Source organism: Plectropomus leopardus, chromosome 4, assembly GCF_026936395.1.
Source record: "Plectropomus leopardus strain MGB_pleo_1.0 chromosome 4, ASM2693639v1, whole genome shotgun sequence".
Classification (NCBI taxonomy): Eukaryota; Metazoa; Chordata; class Actinopteri; order Perciformes; family Serranidae; genus Plectropomus; species Plectropomus leopardus.
The window spans coordinates 4,227,632-4,250,475 of record NC_142179.1 but is presented as its reverse complement, the minus strand read 5'-3'; the positions used below and the strand labels follow the sequence as shown (position 1 = coordinate 4,250,475).

The 22,844-nt window shown below is 40.9% G+C and overlaps 1 protein-coding gene across 4 annotated transcripts in view; it reads left to right on the top strand.

The window, feature by feature from the left end:
• Window positions 1–22,455, top strand: part of rasgef1ba (RasGEF domain family, member 1Ba) — a 145,324-nt gene extending 122,869 nt beyond the window's left edge. For all 4 annotated transcript variants that reach the window (XM_088076343.1, XM_088076341.1, XM_088076339.1 and 1 more), the window contains 10 exons: window positions 1,894–2,109; window positions 3,416–3,490; window positions 4,419–4,514; window positions 5,318–5,420; window positions 8,850–8,929; window positions 10,686–10,781; window positions 14,932–15,027; window positions 16,069–16,192; window positions 17,933–18,005; window positions 20,907–22,455. In XM_088076343.1, coding sequence (XP_087932469.1) covers window positions 1,894–2,109; window positions 3,416–3,490; window positions 4,419–4,514; window positions 5,318–5,420; window positions 8,850–8,929; window positions 10,686–10,781; window positions 14,932–15,027; window positions 16,069–16,192; window positions 17,933–18,005; window positions 20,907–20,931 — 984 coding nt within the window. In that variant the 3' untranslated portion in view covers window positions 20,932–22,455. The remainder of the gene's footprint in view (window positions 1–1,893; window positions 2,110–3,415; window positions 3,491–4,418; window positions 4,515–5,317; window positions 5,421–8,849; window positions 8,930–10,685; window positions 10,782–14,931; window positions 15,028–16,068; window positions 16,193–17,932; window positions 18,006–20,906) is intronic.
• Window positions 22,456–22,844: the final 389 nt, after the last annotated feature.

Sequence of the window (22,844 nt, the reverse complement as noted above, 5' to 3'; positions counted from 1 at the left end):
TTTGGATTAATAGCTTACTATTAAAAAAGTCCCATCACATGTTCTGAGAGCGCAACATGATGCCTTCAGAGTGCTCCTCCAACAGTCCCAAGAGAGATACCAAAAAAACACATAGCTGTTAATACTAAATTTCATTTCTGCCAAATAAACTCCCTCTAAATTCTACACACTGGACCTTTAGGAAGTTTTCTCTCATGTTTTCAGTCCATCTTGACTCCCAGCACTTCTGAATGCTCACTTTTTTTCTACAACTTCATTTTTCTTCTCTCTGTTGCGCTCTTGCAATCACCCCTTGCCAAGATTGCAATATCCACCGAGCCGCGGTTTGATTGGTTGACATGCGAATATGTCTGTTCATGTGCCATCACACCTATCACAGCCACATCAACCACAGACAGATGCATTAGTCACGCCCTGTGAAGTGAATTTCAGAAGGAGTCCCGCCCTGGCTGCTTCAAGCAGAGTGATGAGAGTCCGCTCATTTTTCCTCCCCGCGCGCCGCAGCGACTCCTCACACTTGATTGCTGTCTCGGCACCGGGCCTCCACATCCATTAAAAGGCGAGCTGTGTTTCTTCCCACCCTGGTGAACTGGAGTCTTGTTTGTAGAACCCAGATTCTGGACGCTGAACTGGCAGGAAGTTCGGGGAGAAGGGATGTGGTCGTGAGAAAAGGGGCCTCATCACCCTGGATTATTTTGGGCAGCTCATAGCAGCGGTATGGAAAGAGGCCACGAACAGGATCTTACATGTTCACACAATAACACACACAGTCAAAATGAAACACACATGTCCTCTCTATAGACCCTCTTATGCAACTTCTGTGCTTAACTGTGTCAGTGAGGGAACACTTATCTAATCCTGGCCTGGAGTCCAGGGGGGAGGGTTCAAAACTGGACGCCCTCTTGACCTCTGAGGCCAGAGCGCTAAGAGTTTCCCCCCTGCTGAGCTGAGAGGTCTTAATGAGGCCGGCAGGAAGAGGTTTGCACAACACCGTGAGCGACCGTCCCAGTGCGTTTCTCTGCAAAACAAACACCGGAGGCGTCACATGCTGAGGGTCCTTCTGTGGTTTGGGCTGAGAGCTGGCATCAGTCTGCAGCCAGTTCTGCTGACATGTACTCAATATGTGTGTTGTAAATTCCAGTGAGGTTGTTATCACTCTCTGCCACAGATGAGTGGTTAGGGAATAACCTAAAATGCCTACAGCTGAGCAGAGCAAAGTGGCTGCACGCATGCTACTGCCGATTTTGGTCAGATTTACATCACAGTCAGCTCTTTTGCTCTTGTTATCTCTTTTATAGTGGTGCTTGCGCTTTCAGTGATGTAACTGTGTTTAACAGTGTCTACATAATGTGTCGAGCCTGTACAGAGCTGGAGAGCGCGAAAACAAAGCCTTTTCAGTGCAATTCAAAACTACAAAACAAATGCATGCACAAAATCACACGTGGCAGCACTCACAATATATAATCAAGCACCAAAAGCCAATGAGCCGTGATAAGAATAAAGTGCCAGTAGTTGATATAATGCACTACATAACAGTACAATATAAATCATACCATATACATGTATATAACACCTATAGGGAATTTAAAAGTCTGAATGTCGAAGAGCAAAAGACTCTTGAAGCTACAGGGTTCGTTTTGCAAGGAGGTCAAATCTGTCTGTGGCAGCAGATGTTTTAAACGTGGTGGGCTGCTACAAATAAATGATTCAAAGAGAGATGGTCACATGAAAACCTCTTTATATGCAGGAGTTTTGTCAAAATATCATCAATGACTTCTGATGATGTTAATCAAGGAATATGTCGGGAGTACAGATTGAGGAAAATAGTCTTTCGAGGTTCCTAAACATTGACTTCCAATTAATGGACTCTCTTCTTTCACTTTTCCCCTTCAGGTTTACAGGAAGGCGGTCAGCCAGATGAGCCAGGGTCTGATCAGGAGGTTGACAGTGCTCAGCCAGTACGAGGAGGCGCTGGTCAAGATCAACGCCACGGCGGCAGAGCGACTGACGGCTCTTAAGGCGAAGCCCCAGGCGGCCATCCAGAGAGACATGCTGTCCATCTGCAACGACCCGTTCACTGTAGCCCAGCAGCTCACGCACATAGAACTGGTGAGAAACCTAGAAGTTTTAGGACTTTTTCATATATTTTCTTTTCTTTGTTTCTTTTTTTATTTAGATCTGTTATTTTTAAGCCCTCTGTTGATCTTCAGAGACCAGTAATTGGTTCAAAATTGGTCCAGAAGCCTAATTTTCATCTCCTTTATCTTAAAAATCAGTTTAAATAACTCCTTCATATCAATCATTTCTTGTGACACGTCAAACCAAATTAAGATGTAAATGTTGCCTTCCAAAGAACAATCAGACGTCCTGCCAATGACTCGTACACGTACCGGCACAGGAGCCAAAGACAATAAGATCAAATCAATGCTGGAGAGGAGAACATGTGAGAGAGGTGGAGAGCTGACACATGATGGATTAGAAATCGGTGTGGTGGTGGAGGTGAAACCGAATGCTGCAGCTCCTCCCATGTCCGACCTACCATAGCATTGATTTTAAGCAGCGGCGTTTGACCACGGCTTTATATTCATTACATGTCAGTTTGCCATTGAGAAAACAAAGCCATCAATCTGAAAAAAGGTTAATACAAGGTTTTTCACAAGATCCAAACTTCCAAATGCATGTTGTTATACTCATTTTGGGTTAAAACACAGAGTACAAGCACGTTGTTAGATGGAAAAGTTCATATTTAAACAAAAAGAAGATGCAATAAAGGCTGATAGAAACTCACTTTTTAAATGCTCCTTGATGTTGGAGTGTTGCGTCGCTTTTTCTATTGTAGTCAAGTATTCATTTCACATCAGAAAGCCCCCAAAAAGAAATGTACTCGACTGTTTTGTGAAATCTTTGCTGATAAAACACCATGTGGATCAGAGGCAATCAAGTTGTGAGGCAGCGGTGAAATCCCATGATGCATCAGAGGTACTAGTGCTAGCGTAAATTATGAAATCCAGTCACATCCTCTAGAATATATTTGGATAAAGGTAGTCGATTGAGACCCAAACACCGATACACATTTAATTTAGCAAAAACCCAGAAGTCTTCTTAAATGTTTTGCAACATTTGAATGGAAATGCACCAATCAATCGTAGAGTTCTACCTCAGATTGGATCCATTATGTCCCATCAATCCATAATTATCTCTTGAATTGATTAAAGCAGGTCCAGTAAAACTGACTCAGTGATGTCAGTGAAACACTCCAGAGTTTGCAAACATTTGCCAGTGAATGTTACCTCTAAAGATTCCTCAAAAGCCTTTTTAAGGTGATGCAAACTCTTGCAGAACATTCATCAGCACTGACCAAACTAAAGATGGATGCATGAATTTGAGTTGATTTTCCCCCTCGCTTCCTTCTCAGGAGAGACTGAGTTACATCGGACCTGAAGAATTCGTGCAGGCGTTCGTCCAGAAAGACCCTCTGGACAATGATAAGGTAACGTCTGCATGTTTCGCTAAAAATAAACCTCCAGATAAGAGAAACATATACAGTGAGAGTTATGCAATGTTTTTCTTTTTTTTTTGGACCTGATCTGTCTCCGTCTGCTTTGGGTCAGACATGAGATGGCCTAGTTTTTTTTTTTCCCTCCCAGACGGATGTTGAGTTTACACAACACAAGAGACCGGCGGGTCAAAGTGAGGGCAGGTGATTCCTAGACTGAAGCAGCAGACCAGATATCTGCTCATCACGCACACACACTCAGAAACATAAACGCAGACGCACCTCGCCACAAATCACCTCGGTGTCTGGATGAAATGGGCATGCATGCACCTCATCTCCTAGCAACCAGCCTTGCCAAGGGTTTGTTTTGGGGAAGGGGTGTGTGAGTTTGTGAATGTGTGTGTCTGGCGGTCCCTTGTCTGGCGTTCTGCTGCTAGGCAACAGCACACTTTTTTTTGGAAGCGAGGTGATAGGGGTTAAGGCTGCCTTTGTGCCTCAGGCTAGCCTGCCTCGTATCCCAATGAGCCACTTGGAAGAGACAGGAATCACTGTGTGTGTGTGTGTGTGTGTGTGTGTGTGTGTGTGTTTGAATGTTAAAACTGCGGCGTGTCCACTGGCGGGAAACACTACATGGGGGCGAGTGGCGTAAGGCCAAAGGAATGTGTGGAATTAGATCAAGAGGAATCCACACAAAGGACCAGCATGCATAATGTGAATAACATTGACCACTATTGTGCTTAGAGAGTGAAGTTGAGCCTGATTGGCTTCATTTAACTAAGAGTTAATGTTTTTATGCTCGGTGATGCGTTTACTGAAAGACGAAAAAACAAAAAAGCAAATATCGGCTTAATTTTTCCACTTCAGCACTATTTCTGCTTTGCAATTAGCTCCAGTGCTAATTGAAAGTCTGTTGTTGTTGTAGAGCTGCTTCAGTGATCACAAGAAGGCCAGCAACCTGGAAGCTTATGTCGAATGGTTCAACAGACTCAGTTATCTGGTGGCTACAGAAATCTGCATGGTGAGTAATGAACATGAATAATAAACATAAAGTGCTTTGCAGGCAGAATAAAAAGCAGATTTGGCTGCAATTACTGATTATTTTCATTCAATGAAATTGTGAAAATGCCCATCACGAGCTCTCAGAGCCAAAGCAGACAAATCAGAAAATGCCTTTTCTGTCTGACTAAATGTCTGAAATCCAAACATTGAATTTAAAGACAGAAAACTGACAGATTTTCATATTTGAGAAGCCCAAAAATGACAAACATTTGGTATGTCTTGCTTGACATGTTTATCAAAATTGTTGTAGATAAATTTTCTGGCAATTAGATGCTGCTGGACGCAGCTGGAGGCAAATTCAACATTACTGTCAGTCGCTTGAAACAAAAGCGCTGCACTGCTTATTTTGTCCCGAATTTAGAGAGGGGGCACAGAATGAAACACACGCACACACATTAAGAAAACATTAATTCTGTGTGAAACATTGAAAAACATATTAAAGATATACTAAAACAAAGAGAAGCTGCAAATCTGCCCGTTAGAGAAACTGGAGCTAATTCATGCTTTTTGCTTTTTGCGTAATAAATTACTGAAATTGATGAAACATTTACATGTTTCAGCATCAAAAGTGTCATAAAAGCAACAAAACTGTCTCAAATATGAAGCCACATTCCAAAAAAACCCTCAAATTTCTCATAAAGGTCAGGCAAACTTTTGTCCTTTCTGCACCGTCCTTTAATGATAATACACATTAACCAAACAGTGCAGTCGTTCCTGACTGCTAATGCAGTTTTTTTTTAATGTTCTCCATTTTGTTAATAGCCTGTGAAGAAGAAGCACCGAGCTCGAGTCATCGAGTTCTTCATCGACGTGGCGCGCGAATGCTTCAACATCGGCAACTTTAACTCCCTCATGGCCATCATATGTGAGTTGGTGCTTTTTTTCCTTCCTTGTTAGATAACATGACACTCATTCGGACTCTGCACACCTGTCTCTCTGATCATCGTTCCTGCACAGAGAGCTTTTTCTTCCGGTCATCAGTAAATCAGATCAGCGTGGTAAATGCATCTGTTGTTCAGTGAGAGTTTCGTGCAGCGATCTAATCTGCCCCCGTAGCTGTAACCTCTCATGACTTTGTCCCAGTTCATTTTCAACGTACGTAATTTACTGGAGTCTAATGATATCTGTGAGAGTCGGCAGCGGAGGAACAGAGCAGCAGTTCATGCAGATAATTGTCTCGGTGACAGTTTTTCCCTTCGGCTTTCTGCTGTTGACATTTATTTTTCAGAAAATACACTCAGACAGGAGCTGCAGCTATGAATCATGGGTAATGTGGGGACATCAAGTGAATGGAAAAAATTGACTTTACTGTTAAATACTTGAGTCGCACCAAAAGTGTGCAGTCTTCTCATTTCTTTTGGACTTCTGTCATCTTTGTGCTGTGAGGCAGGCGACTTTTTAAAAGTGTAAAATCAATTTCCAAAACATCAGAGTTAAGTTGGACAGGCAGCGGCGGCAGTAGTTTGACACTTGGAGAAGTAGATTCATGACTGGAGGAGTTCTTGCCTTTTTCTCATTTCAGCCGTGCCTATGCCACTTAACCCCAGACTGCTCCGGCGGATCAGCTCAGACCAGCAGATTAGACTCTGGCTGTATGAAGCATTTTGGAGGTGTGATCATAGACTGTGTAAAACGGTGGACCGTGACGTCACTCGTTGATATGTGGACTGCTGTTTTGAAGTCTGGCATTTTTAGCCATTGCTATCTTAGATTTTTTTGGAGCCAAAAGCAACCAGATTTAGACCATGGATGTATTTAGAGAATCGGATACAGCGTTGAGCACGGGGCCCTGATCATTCCTATGAGAGTTACTGAGAGGCGCATGAAGCCAAAATGGTTCAACTGCTGCGTTTAAAATCATCTAGATGATCCAAGAATCATCAGCACTGAGAGCGAGAGGAGGAGACAAGAGGCAGAGCGTCTGACTTTCAGTTTGTTGCAGCTCTTTTCGACTTTGGAGATTTTACCAGATCGAACGGATCAAATTCTGATGGATCTATATGTGTGTGGGTTGTGAGTTTCAAAATAATGATCCACTTGGATGTTTCTTTTACCGTGTTAGTCTACGTGAAAGTCTTTTTGAGCCGCAGGGCATCGTGACGGTGTCGACTAGCTGCCAGCTTGGTTAGCATGATGCATGTACAGTTATGGTGAACGGTGATAACTCCAGCGCTTATTTTCACGGGCAAAAAAGAGGCTCAAAACCAATTAACAAAATGTACTTACTGGAAAAACAAAATATCTGCTCTTTAAGGGTCTTTTAGTGAAACCAACCGATGAGCTAGAGTTTTTTAGGTGAGCAAAACAATCAAAGTTTATGAAGAGAAAACACACTGAAACAGCAACAAATAATCCGAAAGTCTCAGAATTTGGGGTACGTCATGGTTAATCTACCTAACTGACTTTCAGAGTGGTTGCAACTTACAACTCAACACAGCCACGCCCTTAATTACGCATTATTTTAAGCCTTAATAAAATGTAAACGGTTAAGTTATAAAATGAAGTTACTCATTTGTCCTAATTAAGTGTTTTTAGGACCAGGCTGTAAACATGTTTATTTCTGCTGTAAAGTTACACATTTGAACATGGAGGGTCTGTGGGGACTTTGATGCAGATGAGTGTTGTGACGACATTAGTTAAACTCCCCAGATTAAATCAGACACATGTAGAGCCCAAAAGCATCTCAGACAGTTTAGAGGCTGCGCTGGAGGTCCAGCCGATCTGCTCAGGGAATCAGAGAGGCGTCCGAGCGTTTAGAGGAGAGGGCATCTGGTCATCCTCACAGACCTGAGAGGAGGAGAGGATCTGTGTGTCCGGAGCAGAGCGAGGGGAGGAGGCAGCTGGAGCGGGACGCAGAACAAACCATCCAGGCAGATGGTCAACACTGACCAGAGAGAGTGAGAGGGAGGAGGGAGAGAGGGAGAGGGGGATGATGAGGGAGGAGAGGACAAGATATTGGAGTGCCAGCTGTTCTCTGTCTTTCTCCCCTGAGAGGGAGACAGAGAGGGACAACCACAGGCAAACCCACCAGCCTCGTCTCCAGGGAACCACCAGGGTTAGACGATGTTTCAGTGATCTTATTAAAGGGTTAGTTCACCCAAATTATGAAAACAAATTCTGTTATTTACCTTTAAATAGCCAGGCAGGAAATTTTTTCCTGTTTATTTACCAGGTTTTCAGATATGTGTCCCAGTGGGGAACTATGGATGATAAGAGCTGATCAGAAAATACTGAGATACGTAATCCAAATACAAATAGATGGAGAAAACAACACAAGGAAGCAAAAGTGCTCAAATATAGTAGCAAAATGTGTCCTAACAATCAGTTTAATCACAAAAGCACTTAGCAAACTTTGGTTACAGGCAGATGGGAAATGGTGGCAGCGTCAAATTTCACCATTGATTGTTGCTGGAAAATAGAAGACAGGGCTTGTGCGTACCAGAGATTAGTGGATTTCTCATCCATTTTAACAAAGGATGAGAAATCATTACTTGCATATTGCACATTGTATATATATGTTCGTTTTGATTTTTTTGTCCATGAAAATTTGTGGGAACCTTTCAGATAGACACAAAGATAAATTCAAAAACTACACACTCTGTCAGCGTCTCTTCTCTGTTTCTGGGAAGTTGTGTTGGTGCTGAAAAGGAAGACATCAACGATAATATTAATGCTCTCATAAAGTGGAGTGTGTGTCCCAGTGGGACCACAACCACAGCAAACACCTGTCCTCACACACACTGGTGTCTTTGTGGAGCTGCTTCCCAGTCGAGACACGTTCTGACACACATGCCGCCGTGGTCATTCATTGTGGGCCTGCAGCGCTGAAGTGTTAGTTAAACTGTCTCCTGAGATGTGGACGGAGTTCAGGAGGAAAACTCGGTTAAGCGGTTTGGAGTTTTATATTTCTGCCTGCGGATTCTTTTGTTTACTCGAGGGGTTGTTTTGCTCTGACGGTGACCCTCGCAGCCTGAACCTGCACCGGGCTCACACAGAGGATTACCATATGGGAAGCAGAGCTCTGGGAGGGGAAACGAGGCGTGTGTTAACTCCATTGTTCCTGCAGCCTTTTGCCTCGCTGCATCAGGAGAGACAACAGAGGGAAGAAAGAAAAGGAGGAGTGGGAGGGGGGTGTTAGAGGAAGACTGCCATGGGATGAAGGGCGGAGGGGGGATGTGCGTCTGTCTGGATGAATGGGAAAATGCCATGTGTTAATGCGATCACGTTTGGGTGTTTTCATGGACGTGTGATATCTCTCTCATTGTCTTTTTCTCTCGTTGTGTCCGTCTTGCAGCTGGGATGAACATGAGTCCTGTGTCCCGGCTCAAGAAGACCTGGAGTAAAGTCAAAACGGCCAAGTTTGACATCTTGGAAGTAAGTTTACCTGAAAACCGAAACTCAACAAATGTGCTTTTGTTTTGTTCTGCAGCACTTAAAAGAAAAATAAAGTCCTTAAAGATTTCTGGATATAAAACATCTCTAAAATCAGCAGTTTTCAACATTTTCTGTTATCTTTGCTTCTGTTTTAATTGTCCGTCTCGCACAAGGCGTGTGTTTTCCCGTGTGCCCACACATATTAGCGGCTCTATGGTTTTGTTATGTTTGACACTGATGACTAACTGTGTCGCGGGCGTGTGGGGGAGCTTCTTCTTTTGTCAGTGAATTGTTGGGTTAAGTGCAATGGCAGAGACAGATAAACAGTCGGCTGAAAGCTGTTGCGGCCATGAATCCGAGTGGGAGAGCAGAGATTTGACTGTGACTCACAGATCTCACATAGATGGATGAACAGAATCATTGTATTTCCATGCAGCTGCATCTAACATATAAAGCCACTGACATTCAAGGTAAAACTTCAGCAGTTAGACACTAAAAATTGGTTCGTATTAAAGCAGAATCCGTAAACCTTCAGCTAAATCACTTCTGTTTTAACCCATTAAACCCCACAAACACAAATACAAGAGTCTTTCCATTTTTTTTGTTTTAAACCAAGGAAGACAAAAAAACGAGAAAAAATGAGAATTGCTCATAAAAAAGACGTTATAGCAGCCATAAATTGGTCTCCATGTGTAATTTCACACATCTAGTATGTAGAGTATTCAGAGGCCTCCACTGAGTTTTTTTAGAGGAATTTTTTTTTTTAAAGTAGTGTCAAAAAAGAGCAAGTGCAGAAGTTATCCCCTTTCCTGCCGCCACCCTCTATGCATACAGATAGCTGTATGGTACCTGAGGAAACCCCAGACTGCAGGAAGACGCTCTCTGAGCACATCAGGCCATCAGTGGGCGCTTTGAAAGAGGAGATCTGAGGTGGAGACGAGTCGGGCCGGGAGCGTCGGTGGGATCTGGAAGCTTTCAAAGACTCAGTTCTTTAGGTTCCCTTTACGCCCCTGCGGAGTTCGTCTCCGTCTCGCTCTGTCAATCGCACACCTCCTCACCTCTTTACTCTTTTGATGAGCTCCTTTTACCCTCCTGTTTTGTCCCTGTGAGCCTCATTTGAGGTGAACTTTCAGTCCCACAGTGTGTCAGTTTGCTGTGATGACTGCGAGGAGTGAACGTGCTCCTCGGTTTGTTCGAGGTCACAGACTCGATGGCGTCACAGGTCGCATAACTCAGACGTATGTCACAACACTGAGAGTTAATGTTGTTAAAATGTGTACAAAGTGCAGGACGGAACAAATGTCATGACTATTTTTGTTATTTTGTCTTGTGCAATTAATCATCAAATATTTTACTCTTCTGGTTAACCCATATGGTGCTGTGTTTTTTACTTCTATATTATTTGGCTTATTTTCAGGAGACTTTTTTGTAGCTTTTAACTAATTTTTGGCTTATTATTTGGGCCATGTCTTGATAAGTTGCTTGTTGCCTTCTCCCCATGTTGAAGAAAGAAATCTAACCAATTTTCTCAAGTTTGAAAGGGTTAATCATTTATCACAGGGAATAAATTTCTCTGAAAAATGCAAATTTAAAGTTCTCATAGGCCAAAACCTTTTCTTTCTTTTCCAACCAGCATTCATAGCTTCACAGCAGGAGCTCGGCCTTTTAACTCCTCGTTCAGCTTCTCTCCTGATCAGATGATAGCTGTTGTGCCCAAACTGACTTTTTTTTTCTTTTTCGCTTTTTCTCTTCATAGCACCAAATGGATCCTTCCAGCAATTTCTACAATTACAGAACGGCGCTGAGAGGAGCCACGCAGAGGTCGATCACCGCCAACAGCAGCAGAGAGAAGGTGATGCCTCAACGCAACAACACACAAAATGATACTTTCTCTCACATTTCTCTCAAGCAAACCTTCATCAGGTGCGATGGCAGTATTAAAACTTTTCTACATCGACACAAACAGACACTGCGTCAGTTTTTATCATCATCCAATCAGAAGACTGCTTGGATGATGAAAAAATTGCTAGATTCAATAAATATGTCAGCAGTAAGCGGGACAGTGTGCGGGAGTTCGTCTTTTTGTTTTGAGGATAAATAAAAGTTTAAATTCTAGCGAAACCATCATTACCATATACGAGGAAATCAGGTCAAGAAGTCTGGTCAGTGGAGTCCAACTCGCCAAAAAGTTTCTTTTGTGATACATCCAGTAGTCACCGGTTATATAAACCCTAAAAGTCTGAACATCTGTGCTCCAGACTTTGGTTTACATTTCAGCGTGCAGAGCCCCTTACAGTAATCGTGAGTTTGGTGTCCCGCTAAGGAGAACTTGACAGCTGTAGCACGAGTGACCTTTCGGTTTCAGAATAAACACTGCGAGCTGATTCCTGTTATGTAAAGTCGAGATGGTTATCACACCGAGTGAACTTGAAGCAAAGGAAGGCCGAGCAGAAAAACAAACCGCAGCGCTGTCCCTTGTTGAGCCTTGTTATCGTCTGCGTTCCCATCACGTCTACGGCATCAGCAGCCGCTGTAGTGAAGTGGACTTGGACGCGGGACAGAGGTTACATAAGAGTGTAGCTCTGCAGGGACACGGAGGGCGCGCTTTAAGTGGGTCAAGATATGAGGAGGGTCTCTGTTTCCTCCTCATCAAACATGTTGTGTTCTCGACAAGAACACACGGGCGTCTGCCAGATCACACGGTGTTCTGTGCTGCGTCTCGAGCCGCCCGCCCTGACCGAATTTGAACCAGCACAGATCTCGTGGGCTGCCAGACGTCTGTGGTTAGCCTCTCCTCATACATTATTTGCTGAATGAGTTTGTTTTTCACGGAGACAGAGTGTACTGTCAATATGAATCCCTGAGGTTCGTGAAGGATTTTTTTTTTTTTGGAGCTCAGAAATGTAAACACTTGGGTGAGAGGTCGGGGTCGAGAAACGGAAAGTTCCCAAAAAGTCTGGTATGTCCTCGCCCTTGTGACCTCTGGTTTAAGGGAGGGGTGGGGGGTTGTTTATGGTCTGCTCGAGGCGTCCACTGTGCCGTTGACGTTGTCTGAGGATCAACAGAGCCAGTGTTTATGCTCCGCTCAGGATGTTTTGTTCTTTACTGTGAGGACAGAAAGATCTGAATGTTGTTGCTATGTTTACTTGTTCGCTTGAAATAATTTTGATCAGGTTACAGACTCCTAATCTGAAAGCAGACTCCGTGCGTCACATGTTTGGTTGCACAACAACAGCTCGTGAAGTCATTTTACAAAAAAATGTAGAAAATTCAATTTACAGCAGTTACACAACATGACATGCTTCAGTTGCTTATTCTAATCAAAGTACCACAAACTGAGTGGAGGAGCCGTGTTTGACCTAACGCGGGGACTCTGAGTCTGTCCTGGACGAGCAGAAAGACCATCAGACAGAAGGTAGTTTCCGTGTTAATTAGATCCTGACTGATTGACTGGTTAGTCCGTTTTTTCTTACAAATATTTTGTACTTGAGCCTCCCTGAGTGACTGAGAAAATGCATGCAGTGTTCGCTCCACATGATGTGGTCAAAGACTGTTGGAAATTTGAAAATCCAACAATAATTTCTGTTTTTACAGTTTCTTGCCATGATAAATGGTGTAATTTTGGTGATTTTTAGTTTGGCAGTTTCCTTAAAAAATAAATAAAATAAATCAGCAAAATGTTTTAAAATCACCCCCAAAAAATTCTAAACAAAACTATTCTCCCAAATGTTTTAAAGAATAAAAAAATCACTAAAAAGTTTAAAAAAAAAAATAACAATGATAATAATGATAAAAAAAATGAAAATATAAGAAGTCTCTTAAGAAAATTGCTTTTATTTGTTGAACCAGCAGTTCAAAAGACTTCATTAACTGTCTTGAATTATCTGCAAATTCTCATTTTAAGAGGCTGGAACCAGCAAATGTTTTGACATGTTGCTTAAGAAATGACTGAATAGAGGCGTCAGTTATTAAAGTAGTTGGCCAGTCATTTTCTTTTGATCGGCTAATTTATTATCGACTAATTGTTGCAGCTCTTTAGACATCTCCTCTACATTAGGTCCAATTTTTGCCACAAATCCAGAAGTGGCGCCCCTCTGGCTCCAGACCCCCATCACCTCCTGTGTGTCCAGCTGTGACAACGACTTCCTCTCTGCTCCTGCCAGCCACTTTTTTCCTCTAAAAGCAGAACATGCATGTGCAGGTGTGTGTGTGTGTGTGTGTGTGTGTGTGTGTGTGTGTGTGTGTGTGTGTGTGTGTGTGTGTGTGTGTGTGTGTGTGTGTGTGTGTGTGTGACAGCAGTCTTCAGATCATGCAAACGAGCAGCCCCTGTAAACAACATCCAGCCCCTGCAGACCTGCCAGAGTACACTGTGTGCAGACTCTCTGACATCCAGTTAATCAGCTGCACCCGATTTATTTAGTTTTAAGATGTTGAGGCACAATATCTCACAAGCAAGCGAACAATACAAGAAGAGAGTTAAAGAAAAGCACATGAGGAGGAGTTACTGGCTCGTGGACAGAACTAATGAGGACAGGATGTGCGGTTTATTCAAATGCAACTTCTGACACAATCAGGATGACTTTGGCTAAATAATAAAACGAAGAGCACAACAAAAATGTGCATTTGATAAATTTGTTGCTCTCCCTCTGGTCCTCCAACTTGTAAAAGCTCCTCCGTCATGAATGTTTGATAATGTCGGGTGGGGGCGTGTTGGGACTGTCAGGAAAGAGGTGACAGACTCTCTGACATCGTGCCAGATTGCAGCAATCTCTCGACACTCAGGAACAAAAATGGTGTTTATTTATCTGCCACAGCAACAGAAAAATGCCACATTTAACCAGCCGGCCAGTTACATTTCCTGTTGGTTTATTCTGTGCCAAAGAAGAAGGAAAAAAATCCCCCCAGCGTAAAATTGACCGTTATTTGAACGGAGTCTGGTGCTTCTTCCCTACCTTGCTCTACATCAACATTTATGTCAGTGCTCAGACGTGCAGTGACCTGAATCATTGCATGAGGGTGCTGATGAATTATTTAAGAGTCTTTAAGGGGAAATTCTTCTTCTACATCCTCTGTGCTCCAGTCTCACATTATCTTTTTTTCATATTCGTACAAGCTCCTGCTGGCCTGTAAGACTGGAAAGCTAGTTGATAAATATGTTATAATCCAGGGTTCATACGTTCATGCAAACCCAGGAAAAGTCATGGAATTTGGTTTCACAAACCTGTGTAATGATATACAACCTGTTCAAGGACCTTTGGAAATTTTGAAAATCCAACAATAATGTCTGTTTTTACAGTATCTGGCTGTGATGAACGGTGTGATTTTTAAAGAGAGAAAAAATCCTCAAAAACGTTTCTTTAAAAATCACAAAAAACACCCAAATTTTTCATTTAAAAATCACAAAAAATAATTTTAAGATAAATATGCCAAAAATATTAAGAATGTTAAAAATGTCTTTAAGAAAATCACCAAATGTTTTTTAAAGAAAAAAAAAATCGCCAAAAAAACATTTTATTTGAAAAAACAGGTGTTATATGAAAATAAAATATAGCCATTTTAGAGTTGTATGCCCCTCCCCGAAAGAAAAAAAAGACATAGGTGCTTAAAACATTATTTATTCCTAAGTTATATTTAAATGTTCAGTTCTAATCCTGTTCTGAATTCATGATTTTTAATAACATTATACATTTTAAAAAGCTATAATATAGTAATGAAAAATAACTAGTTAGGAGCATCAGTGGCTCTTTCAAAGAATGTGTGGTCTTAAAAATTTGCCTCAAAGTCCTGGAAAAGTCCTGGAAATGTGTTGGTAATAAATGTGTATGAACCCTGAAGAAAAGAGGGTCTGTTTTTTTTTATTGAGAATTATCAAAGATCCTCTTTGTCTATTGTAATCCTTTTGAATCGATGTTTACGAGATCACACACCTGCGAGTCGGGTGGAAATCCCCCTTCGCTTCTCCTCAGTGAAATAAATCCCTTTCTCTTTCTGTTGTCTTGCAGATTGTCATCCCTTTCTTCAGCCTGCTCATAAAAGACATCTACTTCCTCAACGAGGGCTGTGCCAACAGGCTGCAGAGCGGACACATCAACTTTGAGGTAAGCTGAATTTTAAATTCCCCACAGGGAGTTTCCCTGGTAACAGATTACACCATGTTTTTTCCCGAAGCAGCCGACTTCTCTGTCAGGTAACGTCACTATTTACTACGCAAGGGCACAGATTTGGTTTTCTTTCCACTTCCCTAAAGAGTTTTGGAGAATGAAGAAGTGAGACTCGAGTGTGTAAAGTTCAGCTGTGTTTCCATGGAGCGAACACACTGACCAGTGACCAAAGACTCCTAAGTGTTTCCACTGCTCTTCGGTCACAGCTCCTCTGAATCAGGCCCTATTTTAAGGTTTCAGTCTATCCTGGGAAACTGTGCTTCTGTCCCGCCCTGTTGTGACTTTTATACAGCACATAAGAACACATTAACACCTCGGGACAGCCGACTATAACCAGAGTACGTCAGGTCACTGCGCCGCTTCAGTGGAGCCCTACAAGGTTTAATACCTGACGCAGCATTTAGAGTCAAGGCAGATATGCAGGTGTGTACAGAGAGCCAAAAACATGTTGGTTTTTTGCAGTTAGAAAAATATATTTGGCAAATTTATGTCTCTTTTTAGATTGTTTTAGAGATAGGGAAAAAAATCACTAAAATCTATAAAAATCACACAAAAAATCGTCCAATTTTAAAATCACCCCAGAAAAATTAAGAAAAAAAAGGCCAACATTTTTTCTTTAACAATCACCAAAAAAATAAAATTTTCTTTAAAAGAAATTTAAAAAAGAATTTTTTTTACTTTAAAATATTCCTAAAAAGTGACAATACTGTCTTTAAAAAATTGCAATGATATTTACCAAAAAAAAAGGCCAAATTCTTTAATAGGGAAAGAAAACACCAAAATGCCTATAAGCAGAGTACAGTAGGTCACTGTGCAGCGTCAGTGGAGTCCTACAAGATGTACTACCTGACTCAGTATTTGGAGTAAAGGACTAACAGTAAAGTCAGATATGCAGGTATGTATGTAGAGCCAAAAACATGTTGGTTCCCTCTGAATATATATTAACCTGTGGTGTCTGTTTTGGGGTTTTTATTCTAGAAATTCTGGGAACTGGCCAAACAAGTCAGCGAGTTCATGGCGTGGAAGAAAGTCGAGTGTCCGTTTGAGAAAGATCGCAAGATCCTGCAGTACCTGCTGACCGCTCCGGTGTTCACTGAAGACGGTACGTTTATCAAAAGCTGCTTTTACACAGAGAACGCACTACATGCATGTAGCAAATAAAATAATGTTGCTTCTAAATGTTTGTAGTTTTACTTCTCAAGTTTACATTGTAACTTTGTCATACCAGTAAATACTCAACTGCAATTCTGATCTTTGTACCAAGATTTATTCTAGATGTCTTAAATCAAATTTTACATTCACTTGCAGTAACCGTGGTTATTATTTTACAGTGAAAACAACACAGTATAAACAGATTATCAAATCAAACATTTTTAAACTACTGATTAAATGACTTGCAAAATGAAAAGCAAAGTGTCTGAATATTCCTGTCAGTAATAGCAGCGTATAAACTGATGGTGTTTTGATTAAAAAAAACACAGAATATACAAAGATATACGCAAATATAGCAGACAACAGAGAGACTCTTTCCCTGCCCAGCTTTAAATCCACACAGCCGCTGTTATCAGCTCTCATCGTGGAGCAGCGCTGATCGTTTCGCTCTCCTTTAATCCACATCAAAGTCGTGTGTCACCGGCTCCGGCTCTTATCGCCGTCTTATCGCAGAGATACAGGGAGGTCTGTAAAATCCTCCTGACACTGAAGTGCAACGACCCGACTGCACCAATCAGCTGTGAGCGCTCGACTCCCACAGCGAACGCTATCATCAGTGTCGGGCGATGGCGAACATCCTCCTGTCAATCTGTGCACATAAACAGAGAAAACAGGTTGATTTGAAGCAGGATTACGGCTTGAAACGTGCAATAAATTGCAAGATGTGAATGAGGTGAACTACAGAAAGCAACTTCAGTAAACACCAACGCAGCGACACTTAAACTGGTTTAAGGCTCGAAAAGAAATTAGAATATATTGGAACTATTTTCTTTTGTTCCTGTAATATTGTGTTTTTAACTTGGTGGAGGCTTTACTATCTGTAAATAAAGAAAATACAAATAAGAGGACAGTCAATAAAAAAGAAGATGCAAAAATTATGTGAAAGTAAGACAAATTTGATGAATTTATTGCAAGAAAACAATGCAAAAAAAACTTAAAAATAACTAAACACACTTCAAAAGAACTCAAAGCTTCAGCTACATCATGTAAATGCTACTGTGTTAAAATATGGTAAAATTCTTCTGTTTTCCAAATGTGACTACTTATTTCCATCATTACATGTCATTAAATTAGTAAATAAATATCATTATAATTGGTTACAGTTATTAGGAAAAAAAATAGTAATTAAATTATTTACAAATCAAAATCTTGGTGAGGACAAAGGGATTACATGCAAATAAACTCTCCATAAAAACAAGAATAAAACATTCGCTCTGTTGCTGTGCTTCCCAGTGTTAAAGGCTGCATTACACTAAAGTGAAAAAGAGAAGTAAAATACTTAAACTGTAAATAAGAGGTAAATGACAGGGTAACAGCACAAAGGAAAACAATAAATAAATATATTACAAAATATATGTACAGTATATAATGTAACAATGTAATTGTGATAGCAGTATTTGGCCAAAAAAAACCACAATGTATGATTTAATTCCAAATTACTCAGCCTTAATGGGAAGTGAAGCAAAAAAATGTGAAGAAAATGCAAAAATGTGTTATAACTTCTAGTAAAGGGAATGAGGGGACGTTAATAAGATCATTTCTCCTTCACTGAGTTTTCAGTCAGTTTTTCAGGGTGGATGTCCTGTTTTTGTAAAAAGCTGATGACTTTTCTGTGATTTTCTCCCTGCAGCGTTGTATCTGGCGTCTTACGAGAGCGAAGGTCCTGAGAACAACATGGAGAAGGACAGATGGAAGTCTCTGAGGTGAGTCTGAACCCTCCTGTCTCTGTCCTCTCACACACACACACACACACACACACTCTCACACACTCACCCTCGGGGCTTTGGAGTCTTTCAATCACGCCTGTCACCCCACATCGCCTCCTGCCTCTGCGCTGACCGGGCAGACGCACGGGGATGTAGGTCACACTGATGCTGACCCGCACGCGAGTCAATAAATGCATTAAGGACACACACACGCACACACACACAGGTGCTCGCCATTCTTCTCTGTCACACCATCGCTCGCAAAGACACACACAAAGGACATCAGTCATTTTCACACAATTACATCCTACACACACACACACACACACACACACACACACACACACCGCGTTATCACACAGCACTCTGTGTTTGTGAAGATGGATGAGGGAGAATCGGCTTTGTTCGTTTGGCTCTAACTCGTTGCAGAAAGCCCCGGAGAGCTGACAGAGGGGATATTTCCTCGTGCCTCAGCATCACACGCCGATGTTTAATTGACACAAACTGAGTCTGCGACGTTTGGTTTTTGCCGCAGTGACAAAACGGGTCGTCCAGCAATCATGAGATCTGTCTGGAGCCGTCACTTCCACGAAATTCAGCGATACTCTCTTCACACCATAGACCAGGGCCCGGAGCAGAGTTTACATGACCACAGAGCCCGAATCATTCGATAAGTGAGAGCACTGTGCTCCGTACTCAGACACACGACGTCAGTCACACTCAATCTATGGCCCACGGACCAAATCTGGCCCCGACACGGTCCCGAGTGGCCCCGCAACCGTTTTCTGATTCACAATGAAAATGAAATGATTGACCCTGGGAACTGTTTTTGTACTTTTAGTGTACATAAGCTGCAACAAAATAGAACTTGTTCATCAAAAAAGTGCCAGTTGAGGATCCACCGCACCCCCTGACAGAAGTCCTAAAAAACCCCTGAAAATGTCCTAAAATCCTAGAAACCTTTTAGAATCCTGAAAATGTCCTAAAATCCTAAAAAAGCCCTGAAAATGTCCTAAAATCCTAAAAAAAAGCCCTGAAAATGTCCTAAAATCCTAAAAAAAAAAAAAGCCCTGGAAATGTCCTAAAATGCTGGAAGTGTTCTATAATCCGAGAAATGTCCTAAACTCTGAGAAATGTCTCAAAGTCTGAGAAATGTCCTGAAGTCCTGGAAACCTCCTAAAATCCTAGAAGTGTCTTATAATCCGAGAAATGTCTGAAAGTCTGAGAAACATCCTGAAACCTCAGAAATGTCCTAAAATCCTTCGAATGTCCTGAATTCTTAGACATGTCTTATAATCCTAGAAATATCCCAAAATCCTGGAACTGCCCTAAAATCTGCCCGTAACTGTTCAAACAAAGCCAGTTTCCCCAGAGCTTTACTCACAACACAGATTCTTTTAAAGAAAGACAGAAAAAATCACCCCAAAACACAGAAACTCGGTGTAAAAAATAAATCCAGTATTCATGGACACTGAGCTCATGACTCAGAGCCAAAACCGGACCCCACACACCCAAACCACCCACATGTATGAATCAGATCTGCCGGCAGGGGTCAAAGGTGAGAGCAGGTTTTGGATCCAGAGCCCTGGTGAATCCACTCTGCTGTGTGTGTGTGTGTGTGTGTGTGTGTGTGTGTGTGTGTGTGTGTGTGTGTGTGTGTGTGTGTGTGTGTGTGTGTGTGTGTGTGTGTGTGTGTGTGTGTGTGTGTGTGTGCGCAGTCACGTTTTCTGATCGCCTGCCAACCTTCTCCGCGTCCCCCTGAGCTTTCCCTCCGCTGCGACACGCTCTGTCACTTTCTTCGAGCCGAGCAGCGTCAGCAGATCGTGTCGCTGCGATCGTAGAGACACAAACCGTCTGCACACACACGAACGGCGGAAATCTGCCCGAAACTATCTGTTGCTGCAACTCTGATTCTGCTTTTTTTTAAATTGCAGATTCTGACTATAAAATGACTTCATCATTGTGTTCACTGTAAAATAAAAACATTTAAAGAGTTGAGAAAATGCAAACATTTAAGGCTATTTACTAAATTTAAGTCTCAAATCCAGATTAAACAACAATTTTAATCTTTAATGACATTTTAAGCTTCTATTTGAAACATTACATTAATCAACTTCTGGGTTTTTTTTGGGTTAAACTAATCCAATTTTTTTATTTATATTTTTTTATATTATATATAATATAGTTCTTTTTTTTTTCTTTATTATCAAGTTTTAGTAAGTACTCAATTTTTTTAATCTAACTAAGGATTATTTGGTTTATTTGTTAAAAAAAAATATTTTTGCAATTTTTCCCTTAACAGATTTTAAATCTGAGCATGTTTTGTTTTAGTTTACGTTGGTTTAAAACTCAGCTGAAGTAAGCTGCAAAATCTAAACATTCGAAATTTTCTTCAAGAGTTTTTTTAAGGTATTTTTGAATAATTTAGCATTTTTTTAATAGATTAATACAGAGTAAATTGCAGAATTTTTTTGTGATTTTTTTTTTGTTTTTTTGTTTTTTGTGTGTGTTGGACAGACTATACTTTATGACTTTTGTCATACTATAGTATCAGACTTTTTTTGACATACTATACTATGACTTTATTTTTTTATCAACATAATATGGCTTTCATTTTTTTTTTTTGACATTGTATACTTTGACTTTTTATGGGATTTTTGATTTGATTTTGATGGGGGTTTTTTTGGTTTTTTTTATACATGATTTTATGACTTTTATGGCTTTTTTTCTGACATACTGACTTCTTTGTGAAACTTTTTTTACATTGAGTACTATGATTTTTAATGACCTTTTCAGACATACTATACTACGACTTTTTTGCAGGATTTTTTCTGACATCCTGTCCTATGACTTTGTCTTACACGGTTGTCATTAACCGTTTCTTTCTTGTCTCCACAGATCCACTCTGCTAAGCAGAGTCTGAACCGAAGAACGAAGACAAACCCCCGACATGCGCGCCGGGCCCTGTCGACGCCGCCGTTGTCTAAAAGTATCCCTGTGTTTGAAGGGAAACGACAATCTCTACTTTGGCTGGCGAGGATCTTTTGTGTTCCTCACAGCTTCAGATTTCTATTAAGCTCTGCTTTTCCTTACCCTCTCGCTCTTTGTGCGGTGTATTTCAGGACTGCTGTTTTTTCCTCTCTTTGTATGACTTTGTAGTCTTTTTTAAAAAAGATAAACACTACAAACCTTCACAGTAAAAGCCAAGGGGCGCCGAGGTTTCCAAACCGAGGGTTTCGCCCTCGTAAAAACCCTCTGTGAGCGTAAATGGAGTCGTTTGCTCCCCTGAACACGTGTTTTTTTTCCACTGAAGCTACAGAGTTAGCCGCTGGTTGGCTGACGCAACAAAAAGATAAAAAACGCGACTCGCTCTGGTTCCATAAGCCAGCATTGTTTGTACGGAAAACCCGCAACACTGTTTATCATTAAGCTAGCCATTATTTGTAGTTTCGTCTCCCTCCTTTTGTAAAAAAATACCCGAGTATCTAATGTTTCTCACGTTTTGTTTATTGTGACGTGTAAGAAAAAAAATGCACTGGCTGCATTTTAAAGTTTGTTTTTTGTTTGTTTGTGTTGTATATTGTGATTTTCTTGAGCAGGAAGCGTCACACGAGGCCGCAGTATGCTTCAAATGAGATGTTTCTCGTTTGGTTCAACGGCATCTAAATTCACGTCTGTGTTTTTGATGTTCGGATGGGGTTTGAGACGCTGGATGCTCGGACAAACACTTAATTTGCAGCATACTGAGGTCTTCAGCAGCGAGCTTAAACGGATGGTGTGACGATAGCGTGTTTCCTGTCGTCCCTGATAATCAGTGTTAAAACGGCCCCGCTGCTGCTAAGATAAGCCGGGCTGAAGGCCACCGTTCATACTTTCCCTTTTTGTTCCTGCTCTCATGTAGACAGTGAGTGTGCTTGTGCTGCCCCCTGCTGGTTCAGTCTGAAAAGTGATAATAATGTGAACTGAAGATTTCTGTTAAAACCCCCAAACATGCTAAATATCTTCTTTTTTTTCCATATTATAAAAGAAGTACAGTTTTCTCCATATCTGTTTTATTTATGAATCTATATGTGTAGTCACATTATGTTTTATGCCAACTTATTTTATTGTTATTTAATTTTGTACTAGGTACATAACATGCTTAAGTAGTCCCCTGGTATTGGCTTAACTATTATTTTTGTATACACGTTTGTATGAGACACTTATTTTTCAAGGTACTGGCTCAGAGTATGAAGTTAAACGACTGATGTCTGCTTTGCCTTGACTGCTCCTCCCTGAACACAGAGTGATGTTGTAGTTTATTGTGTACATACTGTGTTTTTCTTCTTTTTTTCCTCCCTGTGTTTGTTCATTTGTATTGGGACTGTTGAAATTGAACGGAGGAACCGTTTTTGAATGAATTAGTAGTGTTTAAGGAGAAAGAAAATAAAAAGAATGTTTAAAAGTATCGAACGACTGTAGGTTTTGTTAAATGTTGTTGCAGTTTATTAAATTTGAGTCTCAAAGCCAGATTTAACAACAGTTTTAAGCCATAACCTCATTTTAAGCCGCTATTTGAAATCTAACATGAATCAACTTTGTTGCTTTTTTGAGTTAAACCAGGCAAATGTTTTAATGCATGAGTTGTTTTTTTAGGTAGACGTTTGTGTTGTTTTTTTCTTGTTGTTTTTTGTTAATGCACAATTTTGTTTTTTGGTTGTTATTGGGTTTTTTTGTTGTTGTTTTATGCACAAATTAAGTTAAATCACCCTAAAATTGTAGAAGAATTATTTTTTGGCAGAATTGCTTGTATTTTTGCTTAAAAATCAAATAATTAGTAAACTAAACTTTTAAATT